This window comes from Pyrgilauda ruficollis, unplaced genomic scaffold, assembly GCF_017590135.1.
Source record: "Pyrgilauda ruficollis isolate IOZ18807 unplaced genomic scaffold, ASM1759013v1 scaffold57, whole genome shotgun sequence".
In the NCBI taxonomy this organism is placed as follows: Eukaryota; Metazoa; Chordata; class Aves; order Passeriformes; family Passeridae; genus Pyrgilauda; species Pyrgilauda ruficollis.
The window spans coordinates 6,862,901-6,886,756 of record NW_024527377.1 but is presented as its reverse complement, the minus strand read 5'-3'; the positions used below and the strand labels follow the sequence as shown (position 1 = coordinate 6,886,756).

Genomic DNA, 23,856 nt, shown 5'->3' with positions numbered 1-23,856 from the left:
AGAAAGGAGGAATATAAGCAATTATTTTGCTTCCTCTTCCCTTCTCCCCGTGAGGCTGCAGATTCCAGACCAGTGATCTCTCTGTGGTGTGTTCAGGGGTGCTGAGCTCGTGTTTGGGGGCAGAGCTGCAGGATTTGTTGATCCCTCTGTAATTGAATGGCAAGGTGATCTAATGGTGATAATTTAGCCAAAGCCAGTCCCTCCCCAGAGCCCTCACTTTGTCAGGAGCACCAGCCCTTGACGGTGTTTGCTCATCAGCTCCATCCCATCCCCTCCTTTGCTGAGCCCTGCAGGCAGGGCCTGGCAGAGCTGCCCATGGGGCACTGATGGGCTGCGGGTGTGAAGATGCTTAACTGAGCTGTGCATTCAATTAAGATGAGTTTCTCAGTTAACAGGCACCCTGGGAAGAAATGAGTTACTTTCATTCCTGGCATTATGAACACTTAATGGAGAAGACCTATCAGAATTCTGTCTGTGCTGCATGAGATAACCCTAAAATGCAGCATGGATTTTCAACTTACTCCTCTGGCAAAAAAAACCCCAAAACTTTGCCAGGTGAGAAGGAGAAATTGATGCTCATATGAGTTCTCTTGCAGTCAGGCTCATGGAGCTAAATGTGAGGTGCCATTGCATGCACAGTTGGATTTTACTTTATGCTTTTCTTGAGTTCTATCCCTTTGCTTGTGACTTGACTATTTAAAAATATAATTCAAAAATGTAACTTAAATAATATTTATGATTTTTTTTTTGTAAGACTTACCATGTGAGTGGAATATCCAAAATATGGATGGTTCTGACTAGAGCTGGAGGCTTGGCTGTCTGATGTGTATATGCAGTAGACTAGCTAAACTTCAGCCAGTGTCAGTGTAGTTTCAGAAAATTTGCCAGAATGGTTCTGCTTTAAACTGGTTCAGGATCTTGGACAAAGGGAATCTAGGATGAGTTTGTGCTGGACCTAAATGAGTAATAAGCATATTCAGGAGAAGCAAGGGAAACATAAATATTTCACACCAATTGTGCACTGACATTGCTGAGAAATGGGGAGGAGGTTTGTGGGGATGCAGCTTTGGTTTTGGGACTTCCTTTTGTATTGCATCTTCCATGAAGAATAGGTAGTATCTTTTCTTGGGTATAATCAATGTAGTAAAAAATAACTTGGAAATTTTCCTTGCCCTTTCTGATAGGAAAAAGTGAGGATATTTTGCTTCCAGTCCTGTATTGGTCAGGATCATTGCAATCATTCAGAGGGAAGAGGGAAATGAATTGGAATTATTCTTCTGAGCCTGCTGTACCTTGGTCTTTGGTGGATGGTTCATGCCATATTACTCCTTGCTTATTTACTGACCTCCTCAGTGACTCACCTTGGTTAATGAATTCGTTTCAGTTAAATTGCTTTCACATTTGGATAATTTTATTTTTTACCAGTGCTCCATTTGATTAAATTAAATCAAGCATGTAGTCAATCATAAAAGAAGAAGAAAAGTCATTGGTGTGGTTTTCCATAATTTATAAGTTACCTAGGACAGGAATTGAGGGCATGTTAGTTTGGTCCTGGGGTAGGGCAGGTAGGTGCATGTAAGGCAAAAGCAATGCTGTGTCTTTAAACAACCTTTAATAAGGTTTCTTTAACTACGGAGCCGAACTCTGAGATCTCCCCTGCTGTAAGCCATAAGTTGCTTGTAGCCTTGTTCTAGAGAGTAATAAGTATTGTTGTTTAGCAATTGTGTTGTTGAAATTCAGCTCCACTATGTCTGACAGTATTTATCTAAAATACTTTCCCTGGTGCATGCTCAAGTTCCAGTAAACCGTGTCTTATTGTGCGACCTTTTCATTTTCCAGTGAAAAGGGATCAGCTCGTCAGATAAAAGCTACAAGCTGAAGTACAGGAAAAATGCGTGCTCAGAAAATCCGAGCATGATTGAAAACAAGATGTGTTAAATCAATGCAGTTTATCGCCTGCCTATTCCTGGCAATTGCTGTTCTAAGCTCATTCTGAGCACACACTAGATGATAAAAGTATAGTGTCACAGTGCTCACTGGGGTGTGAGGGCAGGGAAACATGTTTATCAGACAGGCTGGGATGATTTTTTTTTTTTTTTTTTTACCCTTGGTAACATTTATTGTCAACATTTTTGCAGAAAAGAAACCCCAAACCCTGAACAGTCATGGAAGCAGGTGATATATCTGCTGCTGAAATCAGAGACTACTGAAAGCTCTCAAATTATACATTTCTATTTAAATGTTGCAAACTAGAAAAGAGCAAACTCAACTGTTTCTATGTTAAACAATTTGCTGCATCATCTGGGGTGTAGCCAAAATGGTCCTTTTACTTTTGGGTGAGTAGTCTTACTGCAATTTCATGTAGACAAGTCAAAAGTTAATATTTAAAAATAAAGGTGTGTGGAAACTATTGTTTTCTCAAGGGATTTTAAATTAGTTGTGGAGAGGGATTAAAGACCTAAATTAAACCTCACAGCAGGTCAGCCTCTTCCAAGAGCACCACACCTCTAATATTCATTACAGCTAGGCGTAATTCATCTCATTTTTATGATTCAGCCCCACTTGTATTTCCCTGCGAGTCTCATTTTCAGAGATTTTGGATGTGATTGCTGGTGTTTTTCCAATTTTCTCTCTTGAAGATTCTTTTTTGCTCTGACCATAGTGTGCTTGCAAGTCAGAAGTCTACAATTCTGAGAAAGAGCCAAATTTAGGATAAAAAGCTTCTGATAGGAATTCACACAGGGCACTCAGTTTTTCATTTATGCGTCCCCTGGTAATATTTTTTTTTAATAATCTGAAGAGATGATGAGAAATAACAAGGTTACAAGTGAGAGGGGCAATATTCAAAAGGAGATACTTCTGCATACAAACAAATTTCAACACTGGTTTCCAATCCTGTCTACTCCAAAGGACTTTGTGAAGGGTGAAAAAAAAACCCTACCTGTATGTTATCCAAAATTATCCCTAGGACAATTTTAAAGGTGTCTGCACCTACACTGTGGAATTTGAGAAGTGCATGCAAAGGAAAAAATGTTGAAAATATGCAGAATACAGAATGAAAGAAAAGGTTACATGAGGTGACAGTTTAGCATCTCCCACGCTCTGTATGGTACATCTCTGCATCTGTTTCTGAGCCAACAGTTTAAAAATAAATGCAGTGTCTTTATTTTTAAAATGTTTTAAAGTAGGTCTAAACATAGATCTTATAACTAGCTTTACACACCCATTATTGTAAATCTTGGCTTGGATGCATTTCTGTGCTTGTGTTTATGTGTGCACATATATTTATTTATTTCAATGTGGGGACAAGCCATTGAGAACCAGCCCTTTTCAGTGAATTTTTTGCTGCCTGCTCACATGCACCTCCAGAATGTGTCTGAAAAACTGGAAAATATTCACATGTAAATGCTGTTTATCCCCTTTTTATAATGACTGCCAAAGTCGCATCAATTAACCTGGACGGCCAGATGAAGTAACCAACATGCATTAATTTCCTTCTGGCCCTCTGTAGGCACATCCCCAGTGAATTCCACCAGCCTGTTGTGAAATTGGGATGTTTAAATTCCAGTGCCTGAAACTGGATTCTGTTTCAGACTCCCTTAAGGCCAAATCTTCCCCATTAGACAAGAGGTCAGTGCAGTCAGAGGAAGAAGAAACTGTGAAGCTCATAAATTGTTTGACTTTTTTTTCCCCTCAAGCCAGATTGCAGGTTGCTATGAGTGAACTTTCAGAGTTGTTGTGTTTGGAGAAACCAACACATAATTTCTGCTAGACAGATCTCAAAATCACATTCTGTAACTTCCATAAAAATATGGGGCTCAAGACATGCATTCCTTGCATCTTCAGCACCTCCACTGGCTGCAGAGAAGGGAATTGCTCGTCTGGTTCTAAGCTCCTGGATAAAAATTTGTTTCAGGAAGAAAATATCACACTGTCTATCATGTCTGTAATAACATAGATGAACATGGTGGAGCTGCCTCCAACACTGGCCTATTGCATCTTCAGTTCAAGTAAAGAGCAGTCACTGGGGAGCTCAGGAGAACTCTGGGTTGGGTTTTTCATTTGACTCAGCTCTGTATTTTCCTCGCTGTCTGTTGGGGCATTACGTGGCAATAAAACGTAGGAATTGCATTTTGGATATCTCTAATTAAAAAAAAAAAAAAGCCAGGATGTCACAGTTCGATTTTAGAAATGGAAATTCAACGCACAGGAGCATGTTTAAGTACCAAGACCAGAAAAACAAGGAAATTCTGGGTGAACACTGGAAGGGCCTTTCTAGCCCAGACCTTTCTGTGCAGGCTCTCGCTGTCCCACCACTTCCATTTTCCATTTCCTGTGGGAATAAACACTCCAGGAAAAGTCATTGGAAAGAAAATTTTAGAAAAAGCAAGACAAATTCACAACAACAACCAATAGTTCAAATGCTTGTGTGTTTTCATTTAAGGAGCTTTAATTAGCAAAGGAAAAGTCTTTGCAGGGAGATTTGCCGAACAGACTTTTTCTCATTTGGTGATGAGGTTTTGAAGTGGGGTTTTGTTGCTGTCTTTGTAGAGCAGGCAGAAAGAGGCCACCGTGCATAAGAGCTGTTGGGTTTGGTGTCAAAATGTTGCTTTATAGCCCCATCCACTAGCACTGCTCTGCTGCAGGGCCTTAGCAAGGCATTTTAGTACCTGGAGTTTGACATTGTTATGGTCTGTCCTGCCCTGTTCCCATCTCCTGCAGTAAATGTTTTATTTTGTTAGGGTCAGGGGCTTGCAGCAGAAGTCTTTTGTGGCTGTGAGGTGTTGAGACACAAAACCTTCTGTGTCTTGACCACAGAATCACCTATTTATATACTGACAAATTCTGTCATTGGACAGGAAAAAAAAACCCAAACCAACTGTGTAGACCCCAAAGCCCCAGCTCTTTGACGCTGCAATTCAGGACCTGTCACCAGCTGTCTAATTTTGTTGTAAAGCCAAATTTACAAAATAAATTTGTGAAGACACAGAGGAAGAGTCTAAAGCATCTTCTTCCATTCCAGTGCTCAGTGACTCCCTGGTGCTCCACAGGAGCAGACACTGTGGGATATTTAATTCCCACATTCAGCCTTTCCCTTTTTTTTTTTTTCACTTAAAAAAAATCAAGACCAGATTTCTCCTCTGAGACAGGGACGGTCAGACCTGTGGGCCTGAGGCAAATTTTTTTGTAGCCTTCAGCCTTTTTTTTGGGGTTATTTGAACCTTCAGGGTCCCTTCCCTCTCCTTGCAGCCTTTTCCACTGGAAAAGCATATGGGAAGTTCATAGGTCTAAGTGCTGCTTTCTCATTGGTTTTGGGTCAAACAGAATGAAAAAGAAACAAGGGCTGAAAAATAAAAGGAGTAAATGAAACCATGAATGCATGGGAAACAAATTAACTGGATATGTTTTACATTCTGAAATATTTCCATAATGCTTCTATGTAGTGTGTGTTTATTTTTCTTTGAATAATAATGTTAAAATGTGTCTAATTCAATTACTCTCTGCATTTGCTGAATGAGTTTTCCTTGGTGAAGGGCTCTCCTACACTACCCCAAGCTACGAATTCCATACGATATTTGAACAGGTCCTTTTAATTGCTGATATTAAGTGTCTATCATTCTGCTGGGAGTTGGCAGCATGGCCAGAGAAACAAATTCCTCTCTCAGATACATCAGACAGTCATTCAATTAACAACCAAAGCTTTATTGACACAGTAGGAATTCATTATGTGAAATATTAAAAAAAGCCCTCCACTGACTAGTTAAAAAAAAAGAGACTTTTAAAGATGGTGGATTATCTGCATGTAGTTATTAAAATTATTTGTGGAGAATTTGAAATCATGGTTATGACGGAAACATTTTTTCTCAGAGGCATGAGCAGCATTTTTGTTGAAAGCATAAGTTGGACTGAAAAGAAGTGGCTATAATGTACACATCTCAATTTCTACAGACATTGTGCATTTTCTTGATTAAAACTCTTAGATTTTATGAGTTATGGCTTTAGACTTACTGCATAAAGAGCTTCATGGCTTATTCTGTTAGAGTCTAATTTGAAAGAAAGTTCTTCCTCAAGGGTTTAAGAAGTAATTCATAAAATGGTAAGAATAATAAATATTGTGCCTTAACTCATACACTAGAATAGATAGACAGATTTTGTACACCTGGGTGTAATTTTAGTTAATTCACACAAGAGACAGGCTGAAAGTTTATTGTTTGGAAGGAGAAAAATGGCTTAAATCTTGTATTTGCAAAAATGATTATATTAGCTTAAATGAAAATGCTACTCTATTAATGGCTTCAATAAGCTTTGCATTTGGAAAAGTATTTTAATAAAAAGTTACCTGAAGTTTACTGCAACTTAAAATATGTAAGTGAGGGAAAAGTACTTACCTTGATTTATATGTCTTTTGGAGGTGTAATTATTGGCTTTTTACTCACCTATGTAAAACAATGTACTTTTGTAAATGGATTTCTGGCCACTTTACTCCTTTTTTTTTTTTTTTCCACATAAAAAATAAGCACTGTCAATCAAAGAATTTTAAGGTTTATTTCCTCTTTAGAAATGATTGATAGCCTTTTAGATTTACAAGTTGACAAGTTAAAGGGTTCTATTGGTATAATTATGTACTAAATTCACAGTCTTTCAATTTAAATGTCCTTTTAAAACCACAAGATTATCATACCTGTATTTTGAAAAGTGGGCCAGTCAGTTTGGGTTGGTATACAAATTGCTTCCATTAGCCTTGGGACCTATTTGAATTTAGTACAGTTTTTTAAAGTTAGTAGTACTTTCAATGGTACTTTTAAAATATAAGGTAATGGGAATGCATTTTAAGTACCATATGTGTTAGCTTGTTTTTAATGTACAATGTCAAGAACATAAATAGAGAGTTTGTATTTCTGATTGATTTTTTTTTCCCAATCATGGAAAGAAAACTGTTATTTGAATTAAAGGACTGGGAAATGCCTTATTGTGGATGGGCTTCAGCAGCCACGTGTCCTGGGGCAGGGGAAAGCCTTGCAGGGAGGTGGTGTCTGACCTTGTAGCAGCTCTTCTGCAGTGCTTGGAGATGAGAATATTCCCTTTTTTTAGAGTTTTTCCACCTCCTGACACACAACTGGTCTGGTTTAATGTTGAGGGTGGGGTTAAATACGTGAACAGATCTCTTTCATTGAGAGATGATTAATTACATTTGGGTTGTAAATGAACAAGGAATGGAGGGTTGAAATTGTCCAATCTGTTGTCAGATGTCCAGGCAGCTAAAGATCCTTTATTATTATTGTTATTATTTTTTAATTTTTTAAATTTTATGTAAGATTGAAAGGTTGAAGTGTTACAGACTAATGAGTGGTATTTAACAAAAGCAGTTTAGGACCCAGTCCTGCAGATTGCTGTGTGCAGCCTCTCCCCACCACTAAAGTAAAGCTGAAGCTGTTTGAAGCAGAAAGTTTTCACTATCTCTCACAGTATGCTTGATGCCTTCTGAGATTGGACCATAAAATTAACATTTTTTTTTTTTTGGCCATTTAGTTCAGAAAATACTCAGAGGAAATACTCTGTGGATTTCAAATGTGTTGAACGTGTAGGAAGATATGAGAAAATGACTGCTAACTCTGGGGGGATTTCAGAACTGGCCTCCATTTATAATATTGCAGAATTTAGTAACTACTTTCCCAAAGGATCTAGAGGGAAAATGGCCATAAACTAGACTGAATTAGAGGAGAAACACATTTGGCAGAACCACACTAAAATCTTTGAACGTATTTGCAAAAGAAATTTAAATTTGTACTGTAGGATTTTGTTTTTTTTTGTTTTTTTTTTTTTTTTTTATCTTCTCAGAGAACAGCTATTTTTGATAAGAAGTATAAATAGCAGTAAATTAATTTATTTGAAAAAGGTTTAAACTAAGCAGCCTTGTAAGTAAACTCAGAGGTAAGGAAACCAGGGGGTTCCAAATCAAGATATTGTGATATTTTCTGCAAAACTACGCTGCAGAGGGGTCAGTGTGGGCCAGGGTGTGAAAGGAAATGTTGGAAAAAAAGGCCCAACCATCCCAAAATTGAAAGGGGCCAAAGTAAGGGAAAAGCCTTATGCTCACTCCTTCCATATAATGACCTGGGTAGAAATAAAAGATCACATTCAGATATTCCCGATGAAAGGAAATACCTGAAAAAACACCAAACAAACAAGGAGACTGGAGGGATGTCATGACCTCTGTGGTAGTGAAAAGCTCAGAAAGTAAAATCCTGAAGGATTTCTAGTCTGGTGTTGCCATAATACCTCAAGACTAATTTCAGGATGTGGTCAGAAGGTTTCTTTCTGATATTAGAGGAATGCTGAGGTCCTGCTGGACCATGTACCTCTCCAGGCAGTCCCATCAGCCCCACATTTGTGTTTCACCATGTTGGGTCAGTCTGCATCCCTCAGCATCACCTTCCTCTGCCTCAGGCTGCAGCAGCATTGCTGGATTTGCTCATGGAGATGGGATGTGCCAAAGGTCCAGGAGGAGACGACAATCTGACCCTTTGCTTGCCAGCTGGACAGTGTGCTGTAGCAATGTGGTTTGAAAGTAATAGTAATTTAAAGGGATTGATTTGTGGCTTGTGATGGAATGCTAATTAATTACAAACAATCCGGGGATTAGATATTGGTTTCATGATAACATGAAATCTTTAGGAGTATGGAAAAATATTTACTTAAATCATGGAAATATGGACAGGTTATGCCATGTTGAGGCTGGGAGATGGAATTTAATGCTCAATCTTTTTGCAGTGTTCAAATATCATCGTTCTAGCTGCATAAAAAAGTTCATAATAAGATCCTCATAAAGATATGATATATTCATAAATTTGTAAGACTTTTTGCAAGAAATATTTTTTTTGCTATGAATAAGCTAAGAGAAGAAAAACTTCAAAGTGACTCAAAAATTTTAAAATATAGACTTTTTTCCCCCACAAAAAAAAAAAAAAGGTTGAAAATATAAAAATCCACATTCAAATTGATTTTTTTTTTTCCATTTAACTCAAAAAATTTGAACAAATTGCTGTGGAATATTTCCACATCTCTATTGGCATGGGAGAGTCAAGATGTGCTGTTGTTTAGAGATGCTTGAGAATACTTGACTGTTCCAGTTCACCAAAGCACTTAGGAAATTCTAAGCACATGTTGAAGTCTCACTAACATCTGAGTTTTAAAGTGATCATATGACTGGAAATATAGCTAGAAGGTCATTCAGTGCAGTCCCCTGTAATTATAGGCAATCATATAAAAAACATAATATGCTCAAATTTGCTTTGCTGAAAGCAAATGGGTTTAAGTATGTGCTTACAGATAAGCATGTGCTTAAAGGCTTGACACAATCAGAGCTTCCATTAATGCAGACAGACCAGTATTTTCATGAAGATTAAAGTGTTCCACTTTCACCATTTCTCACCTCCATTTTATCGGACAAGGACTAGGGAAAGATGAACTAAAAACATTGATGTATTTTTTTTTTTTAATTATTAAGTTTCCTAGGTCAGTTTAGTGCTGATTAGAGCCTAAGCTGCTGAAATCAGTGTCAATGAGTAACAAATAAAAACTCTGCCAAGACAATTGCCTGTATTTCACAACAAAATTATTACTGAACATTGCACATGGAGCATATTAAATGTATAATGAAATTTGGAAGAAGAAAGGCACTGGAATAGAAACTACTTTTGCCTTCCAATCACCTTCCTCGTAATATGAAAAACCCAACATGAAACATGGGGTGTAAAGTATTTATTACACTGATTTCATTGAGCCTTTCAGAGACAATGATTGCTTCCTGTTTGGAAGATGTATGCAACATGCCCAAATCTTCCAGCAGCTTTGCTGGAGGAGCTGAAGTGGGAAGGTTTGGATGGAAGTCAAAGAACCACCCTCAGGCAGTGTTTGGACCAAGACTTGAGTCAGTGCTGAGTTCAAAGGGGGTTTTGCTGTGGTTCTGCTGTGGTCTCGTGGTGCCTTTGCTCGTTGTCACCTGAGCCCCTGCTCTGCCTTTGTCACCTCACGCTGTTGTTTGTTGTTGTTTCAGCTCTGAACGAACCCACCATTGACTATGGTTTCCAAAGGTTACAGAAGGTTATCCCCCGGCACCCCGGTGACCCCGAACGCTTGCCAAAGGTCAGCACAAAGTTTGTTGTTCTGTTAAATATGCTAAAGATGGTTACTGCATGTTTTTGTCTGAAAGTGCAAGGCTCTGTGAATATGATGGTCCTGGTTTGGTACCCAAGCCAGATAAGCTGAAACAGAGGCATGACCAAGAAAGCCCAACCAGCAACTGGAGTCTTAGCAGAACTCTGTCATCTTCTCAATCACAGCTAACTCAAACAGCTCTTGCCTTTCTTAAACACAAATCTTTCTCTATGTTCTAAAATATGTAACAATGAACATGTTTTTTTGGTTACCATTTTGGGACCTGAGCAGTGTTTTCATGGAATAATGATGCTTTTTGGTTTTGATATGCACTTTGCCAGCATAATTTTGAGAACTTCACCATTGATAAAATCAAGTTAATTGGATGTGACTCCATTGCTGCTGCATCATGTATTGGTTTAGGGTAATAATGATTATATACTGTTTTATTTCAGGATTGCTGATTTAATTAGAGCATTGTGTACTGAAGTGATGTTTGTTGCCATGCAAATTAGTGAGGTTTTTTGTTGATTTCTGTCAAGTAAAAGGTGGAGGAAAGACAGCATTGTTCAGATAGGTTTCTTGTACTGGGAAAACACTGGGATTGCACTCAGATCTGGTTGTGCTACCTTGCAAGAATTTGCAGTGACTTTTGTGCTATATTGGAGTAAGAGGTGGGGGATTTAAGTGTTGCTGGTGTCCACAGGAGCTCTGAGCAATGCTGATGATCTGGAGTCACTGTGGCCAGCTGCCACCATGTGTTTTAACTGCTGTTACTGAGGGAGCTGAGGAGTCAGAACACTCCCTGTGGAAAAGAAAATGTGAATTTGCAGACCTGAGACACAGACAAATTAATTGTTCAGTTAATGTACATGCAGTATAGTCTTTGTGACTGGGCAATACTTGTGACCTTTCTTCTGTAGTTCCCTGAGCTATCCACAGGCTTTCATCAGGGATTGTTGTAGGCTTTGATTAGTTGCATTTCTAAAGTGTTTGAAAGGTGAGAAGACTTCCTGAACACTGGAACTTAATTTGTTTAATTCCTTGAAAGAAATAAAAGTCAGTATGTGACTTTTTTTACAGGCTTGTTCTGTCTTTTATCTTTGCCTGGGAAGGCTGCAGGCTGTGGTTTTGGGGTCACTGATGTGTTGTCCTTCCCTCTTCCCACCAGAGAAACATGCTGTCCTGGAGAGTTACATTCACCATTGGCTCTGTTCACCCTCTGCAAGCTGTCCCTTTCCCTAACATTTGGACAGACTTGCAGCAGGACACAGCTTTCATGGCTTGTCAAGTTTCACTCCAGAGGTGCAACCCTTTCCAAGGAAAGAGAGCATCCTTCTGTAGGGGCTTTTTTTTTTTTTTTACCTCTATCCTGCCTCTGCTGCCAAATGTGCTTCTGGAGAAAAATAATTTCTCAGAAAATAAGAAATGCCAGGCATTTGCAAGGCCCAAAAAAACTGCTGCAAAACTTCCCTAAACCAAACATTCCAGCTGGCTACTAGATGGCCACAGATTTTATTTAAATCAGGAAATTCAAGTGAAATAAAACTGGCCAATTCCAAATTGAGTAATGTGGCTAGGGGTTGTGGTGCGTCACCAACTTCCACAGGAATTGGGCTCCGTTTTGGCTTCTGAGGCACTGAGGGGGTCCCCAGTAATGCCCTTTTGTGCTGGTGTGTAAATGTGGGAATGCAGACTCCAGGATGAGCACCCTCCTCTTTCCCTTTTGGTCTGGGACTGGTACCACACATTCCTGCAGGCAGAAGAAATCTTCTCCTAGCTCCATATCCTGACTCCAAAATTTATCAGGTATTTATGGATAGGGTATGAGTGTGAGGGTTAGCACTGAGTCACCTGTCCCCTCCTCTACCCTCTGGGCTTCATGTGTTTCTTTGGACTACCTTTTAAACTCATTTTTCAGATCTTTAAATTGAAGAAAATTGTGGTTATGTCTGCTGAGGTAAGATGTGATGGCCTAAAAAAAAAGGTCACTTCTTAAGGGTTGGACAAACTCAGCGAAGAAACTGGTAACACTGTGCAAGCTTACAGGGAAACAGGATGAAGAGAGAACCTTTTTTTGTTTGTCTTTGGGTAATTCCTTCTGAGCAAGCTTGAAGGTTGGACCTCAAGTTCAAGTCTCATTAATATGCCACGCACAGAGGCTGAATGCAGCAGGGGTTGGCACATGTCGATTTCTGTGTTTGAGGCACTGATGGTTCAATTCCCAGCATCACTTGCTGGCTCCAGGATCAGCATCAAGGACGTGTGAGCCCCTGTGCTGGTGAGCACTGCACAGTGCTCTTCCCCATGTCATTAAACCAGGAAGGGCTTTGGCACTGTTCCACTGCAGACAATTCTCTGTGGCTACTTAGTGGAGTGTTGGAAGCCATATGGCTCCCACAGTGGAACCACGGGCAGAAAGGGCAAATGTTCCAGAGAAACAGAAGAGAGGAGAGCAGTGCTCAGAGCTCTCAAAATCCTTCCTTCCATTTCCTCCCTTGTCCTGACAGCACATCATCACTTTCTGTTCATAAAAAAACTTGTGCCTTTGCATTAAATAAACAAAACAAATAATATTTCTCTAATTGCTGCTAGGGTTTGTGGCCATTATTTCATTGAAACATTACTGATGAATTAGAGATCTTTCCAAAGGTAGAAGTGGTTATAATTTTTGTGTTCATAAGGACATGCTGCCCTTCCCATGGACCATCAAGAGCATCCTGCTCTGTGACTTATCCCTGCAGTCAAGGAGAATTGTTGAGGCCATCAAGTGAGTGTTAGCACATGCTCTGCTCTCCAGAGCTGAGAAGTTTAACAGCATTTCTAAAACCATTAAGGCTCTTAGAGAAGTTTGATCTTCACAAATTTAGAGCCAGTATTTTCAAAAATGCTCAATATTTATGCTCAGGATGAATTTTTTTAAATGTTCCAACTATCTGCTGGAAGTAGACAAAGAAAAAAAAAAGATACATTTAAAAAAATAATTTCCCCTTCTCAGTGCTTCAACAGGCAAATTCCAGTAGAGAATGCCCTCCCACAGTGAGGAGAATGGGAGCACCTGGAAATGAGGATCTTTGGACTGCTAGATTGACAGCTGATGTGCTTAAAGTAGAAATGCAATATATAGTTTCTGGAGAAAAGAGAGGGAGCTGATGTTAGCAGCTGAGCTATGGAGCCAGTTTGAGCCAGAATCCTGTTCACTTCTTGTCCAGAGCAGGTCAGGGAAGGCAGCCAGTGGAAGGAGATGTGCATGTCTGTACAGACACCCCCACGCCCACAGGCACCAGGAGGAGAGACAAGGGCGGTGGGATTAGCACCCAAAGCTTGGAGTGAGATCAAGTACCAGGAGTGTGCTGGGCAGTGTAGTCTTTCCTTTCTAATACAGACAGGAGGCAGATCAGAGGAAACAGGAGACCTCTGGGGTTAAGAGAAAAGGAATACTGTGATGCTAAGGTTGAGAAATGCTGTCATTGTCCTGCAGGAGCAGTCTGTAGGGAGCCTGTGTGGAGCTGGGAGCAGCCCTGCACGTGTGTGTGCCCCATTTCCATCTGGAGTGTTTGCACACGTGCAAACACACAAATGCACTCGTGTTGTTGGTTCCTGTGCACATAAACGGCAGTGGAGATCACTGAGGAGTTCAGATCACAACAACATGTTGAGTCTATTAAGGTTCATTCATGTAACTACCCTGCAATCCTTAAAATAAATCCCTGGCAGACACGTTGCAATTCTGCAATTTTGTTAAAACTCCACAGCTAGAGCTGTAAAACAGCTTCAGCTGTGAGCTAGATTTGAAACACATCCATCCTAAATGATTTAATAACAACGATTCCTCTTTATATGCAATTTCCTAGATTTTATTTGCCATTTTCACCACTCCTACAACTCATCACTTGTATTTAGATTAAGCAGAAGATTGTTCACTCTGTGTTTGAGAAGCGAGTCATTGCACCAACCCCCTCTGTGATCTGACGTTCTCTCCCTCCCAGTCTGTTCCTTCAGTGCTCTCCAGGAGACCCCTTATCCCTCCTGAAAGGGACCTTTACTTCTGGTTTCTCTTCATGTAGATGAAAGTGGAGCTTCTCTCTCTAGTGCACAGGGGACTCCCTGCTGAGCTGAGAGCACAGGTAACCAGAATCCTCCTTCCCTTCAGCTCCTTTTCTCTGGTCAGTCATTAATCCCCCCCAAGACACAGCCCAGCTCTTCGTTTAGGACACTAATAAAAGACATGTGGTTGTTAGGAATCAGAGGCTGGCAAAAGCAGTTGTCTTTTTCCATATGAAATCCAACTGATCTGCCCTTTATCCATCGTGACATGGGTATTGTTTATATTGCAAATAAAGGCTGTCTCTAAACGTGGGTGGTTGGCCCAGGCTTGGTAGCAGAGGTTAAAATAGCAATGAAGACAATGCAGCTCAGGTTTGCTGCTTCAGACAGACCCAGTGGAAATTCCAGAAAGGACTGCCATCTACTACCTCAGCATATACTGTATTTTAACCTAAGTTAGTAATTTTCAGCTAAGAAAACACTTTTGCTTTTTTTTCCCCATCCAGAGTAACAAAAGAATCATTAGAAAACTTTTATACTAAGTGTGGGCAGGAAGAGGGGGCATGTAAAGAGGAGTTATTGGAGTTCATCTGTCATGGGATGTGCTTGGAAGTCTCTACATTCTATTGTAAAATTTACAGGAATGTGAGACCAGAGTTAAGGTTGGTCTTGAACCCTCAACAGCTGGGTTTTGAAGTTTCCTAACAATTTGAGCGCTCAGTTGAGGAGCTTGTTTAGGGGGTCTGATACTTTGTTTATCCTGTAGAAAATATTCAACAAGAGAGCATCAAAGCTTCTGAGATGGCGAGGCAGCTGTGAATGTGTCATCCTTATGGGGTGGTGGATGTCAGAGGGGTGTCTGGGAATATGCAGAGCCTGAAAGGAGAGAGCAGAGGGACAGAGGCACCGCTCGCTGAAGGGCAGAGCCAGCACACAGGGCTGGCAAGGAGCCCTTTCCTTTCTGAAGGTCAGCAGTGTGCACACACATTTCACTGAGCTTTCTTTATAACTGGGTCAGCATTTACTCAGCAAATGATTAGAGCAGATGGTGTAATTTAGAATCTATGACAAAACTTTTAATAGATCAGGGCTAACATGATGACAAGGAGCTCTGCGCCGTTCTCCACTCCCTCTCTCTGCTTTGCCTTGGGGTAAAAATCGTGCCTGGGATTGGATTTTCTAGTCTGCACATTCCATCTGAGCAACTCCAACCACTTGTTTGAGCATCCTGTAGGAGGGATCCCTACATTTCTCTGTTTCTGTATCTTTGTCCTTGTTGGTTTTAAATACAATTACCTGAGGATGACAGGGAGACACCAAACAGGTAAACACCGTCCCTTTGAGAAGGTTTTGGAGGAAAAAGCCACAGTTTGAAGAAAGTAACAAAGGCTGCATTTGTGTATTTTGCTCCATGGAGCTGAAAATATCTAGTAAATTGATCCCGTGGGAGTAATAAATACACATTACTTTATCTTGTACTTCATGTCCTATACCCCTGAGCCTTGATAGAACAACACCACTTAATAGACTTAAAAAAAGAGTAATTACAGTCATTGGTTGTGTGATATTTCAGCCCTTCCAGCCCTGCCTGACCTTCTAATTTAGCTCACCGTGTCTAACTAATGCATTTATATTCATCTTTTATGAAGCATGTGTAGTACAAAATTGACTTTGCAGCCTTTAGCAAGCTGTCTTACCAGGTTTGGGATCTGGTTAGTACAGCGTACTGTATAGCATATGTACATTTACAGCAGAATTTTGCATGCATATGGTTCTGATCATCTATTACTTTTTATCCTTTTGGAAAGAAAATAAAAAATATTTTTTTCCATTTCTTCCTCCCCTCCCCTTTTTCAAAGCTTTTATTCATTGCGGCATTATTTACAGCTAAACATGCAGGCAGGAAGATGCAAGCATTTTTAAAATGATTACCACTAATGTTTCTACTTGTCAGAAGTGCTTAAATTTTCCTGCACTTTGTCTAAAAACTTAGCACTTTTACCTTTTAAGAATTACACATTTCTAAGATCTTACCAAGCTGATTTACAAACACAGCTGACAGTTTATGATGAATGATGTTGCAAAATGTGCAATATGTTTTTCTGTCATTTCTATGCATGTATATATTAAGAAGAAGATTAAGAAGAGAGAGAACCCCCCTCTGAAAGAAACCCTTGAGTTAGAGAGCACACACACAAATCTCTCTCCTGTGTTTCCTCATAACTTCCCGCTCACTTCACTCATCCAGTGGAGCACAATTGTTCTCTGTGCATTTTCTCCCACCATATGGTATCCTCATTACCATACACTAAGGGTCCATATGGGGAACTTGTGAAGTGAACTGTATTCATTTTAACTGCCAGATGAGCAGCCTTTTGCTTTGCAAGCTTAGCTTAAGTCATCTGCTGTCTTTATGTTGTTATGGCAACACAGCACCAATAAAAAATTCTAATCTACTGTAAGTGTCTGGGATCACAGTATTTTAAATGCTCCCCGTAACTGTCCTCCGAGTGAGGAGCTTGTTCTCTCAGTGGGACAAAGGGTTATTGTCAACTCCAGCAGGTGGCAGTAAAGAAATTGGTTTTTTTTTTTCTTTAACCTTTCTTAAAAATATCTATTTTTCCTTTTCCCCCACATCTGCTCACCTCAGAAAGTCATAAAATTACACAACATGATCAGTCCTTTACACACCAAAGATTTCTGATGCTCAGGTAGGAATTACAGGTGATAGTTTTAAGTTACAGCTCAAATATTAAAGAGAGCAAAGAATGAAAGTGTGGAGGCACCTCATGCACTTTATTGAGAGATCCAGGCTCAAGTATCTCTTTCACAGGACTCTGATGCCTCCATAGCCACACAGCTATGCTCAGTTTTGGAGCCGTTTTCTAGCTTCAAGCTACATTTCCAAACTCCTGGATCAAACACAAAGCTAATTAAGAATACCTTATATTAATGGAAATAGGCAGCAGCATCCCTAAACATAAATCATCTTCACCTCCGCAGGCCACATGATATGTTGCATCTCTGTCTCCCTGTCTGCATCGAAAGTGAACGTTTGTAGTCTCAGTTCATCAGTTCACATTAGCCTCATGCTGAATATTTAAACACAGAACAATTTGAACACACCATGAAGAGAGACAGTGACTGCACTTTCACTTGGAACAGCACGAGCTCATCTAATAATAATTTAGTAAATCAGCCATTTAGTGGCTCAGTTGTACACTGTATTGTGCCAAATAATATTCAGTTCAACTGGATGCTGGTGAAATGGAAATTCAGACTCCAGTCATGTGGCACTTTTTTTTGCTCAATGGAGAGATGAAATGGAAAACCACCCTCCCAATAGACTGTTTGAATGTAGTGATTTATCAAACATATAGTAGAGTGACAATATAAATAGGATTTGGTTGTATGGGGTACAATCTATTCTAATTAGGCTTTTATTATTGTGGTTTCTCCTGTGCAGATTATGTGATAATTCAGGATTTGCATTTACCTCTTCAGTTTATTTTGTATATGGGCAGAGAGCAGATCTGTGTAGTTACAGCCTAGTTACAATCCTTTAAGGCCCAGTCCTCTGGGGAGCCTGGTGAGCTCTTTATTGCCTTATTTTGAGCTCTGGCTCAGAGGGAACACCATGCCCCAAGGAGCAATGGGGAAACACAGCTGCTGCCATGGGTGCTCCTTCATAGCATGAAAGCAATATCAGATTGATTCCTTTTCCCTTTTTGAGGCTATCAAGATTTGTAGGGAGTGGTTATATCTTAGACTGACTGATATAAGTGGAATAAAACAGGTTTTTGGGCGCCCATCCTTGCTTCCTGTGTGCTGACTGTACCTTTTCTGGCCTGTATCAGTGTCTCTAATAAAAGATATTACCTCTCCCTGCAAAACTTGTTTTGGTTCTAGCCATAGCCCACTGTAATTTCAGCCAAACAGCTACACTTCAAGGCTGTCTCTGATGAAGATGGGGGAGAAGAGGGTGTGTTTTCCTAGAAAGTGTGTTGTGAAGTTTAATTTGCTCCCATTAAAGTGACGCTTTGAGATCTCTGGACGCGGGGCATTGCAGAAATGTGAAGTAAATGTCTATAATCTCACCTAGAGTCTCCATTTCTGGCCTACTTTTAGGTGTTATGTGGTGGTTTACATGGTGATGTAAAATATGATTGCTGTGTATTTCTCACAGCACAGCCCAACTGAGTGGCAGAAAAAGCATCCCCAAACCATCATGATGCCATTTAGCAGAGAGTGCTGGAAGCAATAGGATGCCTCTTGTCGTAATTCTTCTAAGAAATACAGAGCCTCACAATCTCTGCCCAGCTGCTGACGCTAGAAAACTCAAGCATTTTGGTAAAATGAATCAAGCAGTAATGTTTCTTTTATGAGATCCCCTCCCAGGAAGGGAAGGTTTGGCACCATTTGGAGATCAGGCTGGGTGATCCATCATAGCAGAGGCAGCTGTCCTGGAGTGTCTCCCAGGTCACCCGATCGAAGCGGTGGCTCTTACAACTGTATTATTGCTCATGGAACAGTAATTGAGGCACCATGGTTAAAAATTACCTGGTCTAATAGGCAGTGAACAATTTGCACTCAATACAATTATAAGCCAAATCATTCATTTCATAACACTTGGACTAATTTATTTGTTGACCTTTTAATATCCATAGCTCTTCAGTAGTATTAACTGCAACTTGGACAAAATCTCTTGTTCATTTTACATTCATTGATTTTTTTTTTCCATTGAGGCAATAACAGTTGTTTGAATACAACCTTTTCTTTCTGCTGTAAAAGTCTATCATGTAACTTATGGTGATATAACTCAACTGGACTGGAATGTCCTCTAAGTACAATAGCACAATCTCAACTTACTTGTACAGACATGGAAATGCAGTTTGGATTTATTTTAAAGAATATTTTGGAATACATTTGTGACTACAGATAACAAATTATATATTTGCTGAGAGGAGAATAAAAATAAGACCCAGAAGCATTTTTAAAGCAGAGCCACATAGATTTAACACATTTTTTGTTACTATATTTTGTTGCTATATTAGTCCAAGATACAGAAACTGTGAAGTTGATTTTGTTCTTTAGGATGACCTAAGTGTCTCCACTAGTAATGCTGGATTCATAATTTCATCTGCTCATAACATCTTGGAGCCCAAACATTTGACAGAACAGAGGTGCCCAATTTTTCTAAATGTGAGCTTCAGACAAATGAAATGTGTTTAAAAGTATTTTTAACGAACAAGAAATAAATAATACTCATAATTTGATAATCTGGATTTTCTTTCATTATTCACCTGTAAACTAACATGAGTGCTGAGGGGTTTTTTTGATCAAAAAATCTACTGAAATATTGATGTATTTTGAAAAGTCAGTATTTTGAAGCAATTCTATAAAATATATTGGCGTAGTGACAGTGGTAATACTTTTCCCTCAACACTGAAAAAGGAGCCCTAGATCATGTAAAATGCTGTGCCTGCTTTTACTTTCTGGAGCTGTACACAGAAATAGAGTGTTACCTCTGTGACAAGTTGGATAAATCTCTTAAATTCGTAATTCAACATTTATACTTGCTTTGGATAATTTCAGCTGAATTATAGGATTGTAAATTAAAAATAATAATACAAGAAACAAAATAACTTTTGTTTCTGATAAGGAATTTGAAGTTGTTTTAGAATATCTGAGAGGAGCCACTTTGTTGAAGTTCTCTTTGTGAGCCAAAGTCTCTTTGTACAATAAAATACTGTGAGTCTTTCGAACACATAAAATATGGTTGTTACATTTGGTATTTTATGCTCCCCTAGAAATTACCACTTGTATCTGCACCTAGTCTATGGTCTTTCTTTTCATTTCAATGGGGTCTGAAGTGGTCCTTGGCTGTAATGAGAATGCCCCTTTCAAGAGACTTTTAATTATGCTGATGATAAAATGGAAGTGAAAGCAGTCATTTGTAGGGGTTATGACTGAGCAGTGTTTGAACTGTAATACTAAAACCCACCAACATTATTCCAGTCTCTATTTCAACATTTTTATGCATCCACACTCCACAGAACAGAGTGGAATATTATTGAAGGTCAGAATTTCAATGTGTCTTATTTTTCAGTTTCCTCCTGCTATTAAAAGTAAGCTGAACTCTCGATTTCTAGCTGCTCACACTTCCCACCTGAAGCATCCAATCTAGGAAAGTGACAGTTTCACAGATCTTAATGATAGGCTGGGTTTTTTTGTTTGGTTTGGTTCAGTTTGTTGGGTTTTGTTAACAGAAAGCAAAGGTGGCTCTTTAATGTAATGTGATTGAACACATGAGGTTTTTTTTTTTAATAGAAAAGAGCTAATTTGGCATATTTAGACATTTACATGGGTAAATACATAAGACAAACTGAAAAAAAAATGGACAAAACACATATCTACAATTAAGACTTTAATTGCTACACAGCTCCTCTGATTTACCCCAGCAGGATTTGGGCCATGCATTACCAAGCATATTTCTCTATAGATTTAAATGCAGCCAAGTGAATTAAGCCACCCAATACAGTCTAGTTTGACCTAATGTGAGATCAATTTAAAGGTGTTGGGACTTGACCTGTGTTTGGAAAGTCTGTGTGTGCAAATAATATAAATAGATATCAGCCTGTCCATTTGCCAAGGAAAGTTTTTCATTCCTACAAATACATAATTTGTTATCTGCATTGTGCCATACACAAAATCACAAGCCACAGGTAATTTTTCTTTAATCCCCAATATTCCAGGGAATTTTTCTAATGGACACAATAATATGATCCATAGAATAAAGCTTCTAAAACAGCCTGTGCAGTATATTCAAATTACAGTGTCAGAATTCAGTGTCTCTGTTAATTTTTCCAAATTTTTTAAAAGTTTACCTAAGTTCAGACCCTTCAAATCTTTCAAAACCTTCTTTCATAAGGGAATGTTGACAATTTCCCAAAAATATATGTGTATAAAATAGTCAGGAGAAGATTTTGAGCAGTAATTTTTTCCCCTTTATTTTCTACCAGGAAATAGGGATGTTAATACCAGCAAGAGAAAGAACTATCAGAAAGTCTGACATATACAAAACCAAAAAAAAGCCCCCAAACCTAAAAATTCCTTGATCTTAATAACGAACATCTGCTCTAAAGTATTATAGACGCTCATACAAATAGTTTGGAGTAAATTTTCAAAAAATAAATGCCTGAGGCTCCTATCCAAAATTGCCCTGGGTCTGATGGTAGTGGAGGGGCATTAGGAAAATTTAGAAGGAAAAATGTGCTTTTAGGTCATTGTGACAAACTTTTGTGGTCAGATAAAAGAAAAGAGTCTAATGTTGTCATTTGTTTGCTCATATGGATAAATCAGGAATTATTTTTTTTGCAGCCTAGATAGAGGGGAATAGTGTGAGTCACTGTAACCTGGTGGGATGGAGGCATTTCCATAAAGGAAGTTGGCGAAGGATTTTTTGTTAGTCACTAAATTATGTGGACTTACCCATTTGTGCATCTAATTAGATTGTCTTTGGGTGATTCACCGGATATGACAAACTGACCCTAGCATGAATGATGGGATGGCATAAAAGGAGGGTATGCAGGAGAACTGGTCTTTCCATGCTACAGATCCCTCAGGTTTTTTGTAGAGCTGTAAAATGTGTTTCCTCTCCTGATCTAGCTGTTCCAGGCTGAGGGGATGTGTCATTAGACCCTGACAGTGTGAGCCTGCAGGACAATCTGTGGGAAATGCTGGAGGGGAGGCCACAGAATTACCCCAGTGTTGGCTCCTGAAGGGAGGTGTTTGTGGGTCCCAAACACGAGTGACACCTGCCAGCTCTCAGCTGCTGTGCTGCAGGTTGGGAACAGATACAAGGGTGCAATGCAGTGACATCCAGCCCTGCACTGGCTGCATGAAGGGTAGATTGGCCTCATGAGGTAAAATCTGACAGCTCTGAGGGGTTCCTGCATGTGGCTGTAGATGCTTTTTCCTGGTAAACAGAGGGGTTGGGGGCAAGACATGCTAGGAACTTAGGAGAAGCAAAGTTCTCCAGCTATCAGAGGGACTTGGATGTGAATCATGACATCACTGTTGTCCCTAAAGTCCCTAAAGAAGATGATTTAAGTCCCAGCAGAGTGATTTTAATTCTGCATATCTCTTCTCCCTTTATTTAGAGACCCAACATTAGCAGACAAGTCCTGAGCTTTTAGCAACAAAACCCTCCAAATTACTTGCCAGATGCTTCAGTTGATAGTAATATGGTGGGAGCATCCAAACTCTCAAATGGCAGTTTATTCAAAGAGTTATTCCAAACCAACCATATTAATGGTGGTTTATTCCATGCCACCCTGTATCTCGATGAAGAACACATCTGTGTTAGCTACTAATTCTGTTGTTGTTATGTGCCCATCATTTATGGAAATGGGACCACCAGCATGAGTGGTGTGGACTAAAAAAGGAGGCTGATTTTTTTTTAGTGTTTAACTACACCATATTTCCAGGAGGTTAATAGGTATAAGATGGGAAACTTGCAAGGACAGACTTCCATGTGATCATCATCATTTTGTTCCTTCATTTGTCAGCAGTATTTGCAAAGAAGACTGTTTGGACAGGGTGTCTTTCCCCCATATGCATTTATCACCTTTGTGGTTAAGAGGATTTTTAATCATCGATTCTCAATGTTTATGGCTAAATGCCTGCTCCCATTTGCACTTCAGCATTTGTTCTTTCTGCTGCCTCATGGAGGCTTCCTATATTTTATTTATAAGCTTGGCTCATTGTGGAGCAGGTGGTAAGGTTATGCATGACTGTTTTTAGTGCTGTACATTTAGACTGTGATTTTCAGTTTGGGTGGAGGCTGATGAGACTACAGTGGTTTGGAAAGACCAAGGTTCTGGTTCCCACTGTAGACATGTTTTCTGGGAAGCTGCCATTGAAATCAGTGGCAGGAATTCAGTGCACTTCCATCCTGTAGGCAATGGTAAGCTAAAGTATTTTTTTTGCACCTCAAGTGAGATACATCATCTTTCACACCCATTTTGCCTTCTTGTCTTTGTGGTATCTATATGGTGTTTACTTCTTTGGTATGATTCAGTCATAATATATGGAACCATTCAGTTGTTTGTTTGTTGGAAAAGTTTTCAGCTTGGTGTGAGTACAAATATCTTTTTAGAGAAATGGCCCTGTTATTTTATACTTCCCATTAGGCTGGCACAGTTCCCTCAGTCTTACAGTAAATGGAGGAACTTTACATTTTGAATGGCTTTTATGAGTCTTTATAAAGCTATAATTGCTGAAAATGATACAATAATGCAGTGCTCACTGTTGATGGGGAGAGATGGGAAGTTCTGGACAGGCTGAAGCTCTTGTGTTCAAGCTCAATGTCTGGCATTTTAGATCTTTGGCATTCTTGTAAATGTCTCTCTTGGTTTTGCCTTTAAATTTGAAAGAGTTGTTCACAATTTTATCTTTTAAAAGACACAAACTTCAAGTGTAAGTTTAAAACTTACTTCTAACCCATGTCCTTAACTATCACATTTATTGTTTCACCAACTGAAAACCAAAGGGAAAGTCTGAGCACAAATGACTGTGATTTTGACTAGAAATTTCAGAATGTGACCTTTCCAAGGTGAAAAAGTGAACTGGAGTCTGATGCTGAGCACT

The 23,856-nt window shown here is 39.4% G+C and overlaps 1 protein-coding gene across 5 annotated transcripts in view; it reads left to right on the top strand.

The window, feature by feature from the left end:
• The window catches only part of EBF1 (EBF transcription factor 1), a 269,259-nt gene that overhangs the window by 228,302 nt on the left and 17,101 nt on the right, over window positions 1-23,856 (top strand). For all 5 annotated transcript variants that reach the window (XM_041482008.1, XM_041482007.1, XM_041482006.1 and 2 more), the window contains exon 11: window positions 10,058-10,146. In XM_041482008.1, coding sequence (XP_041337942.1) covers window positions 10,058-10,146 — 89 coding nt within the window. The remainder of the gene's footprint in view (window positions 1-10,057; window positions 10,147-23,856) is intronic.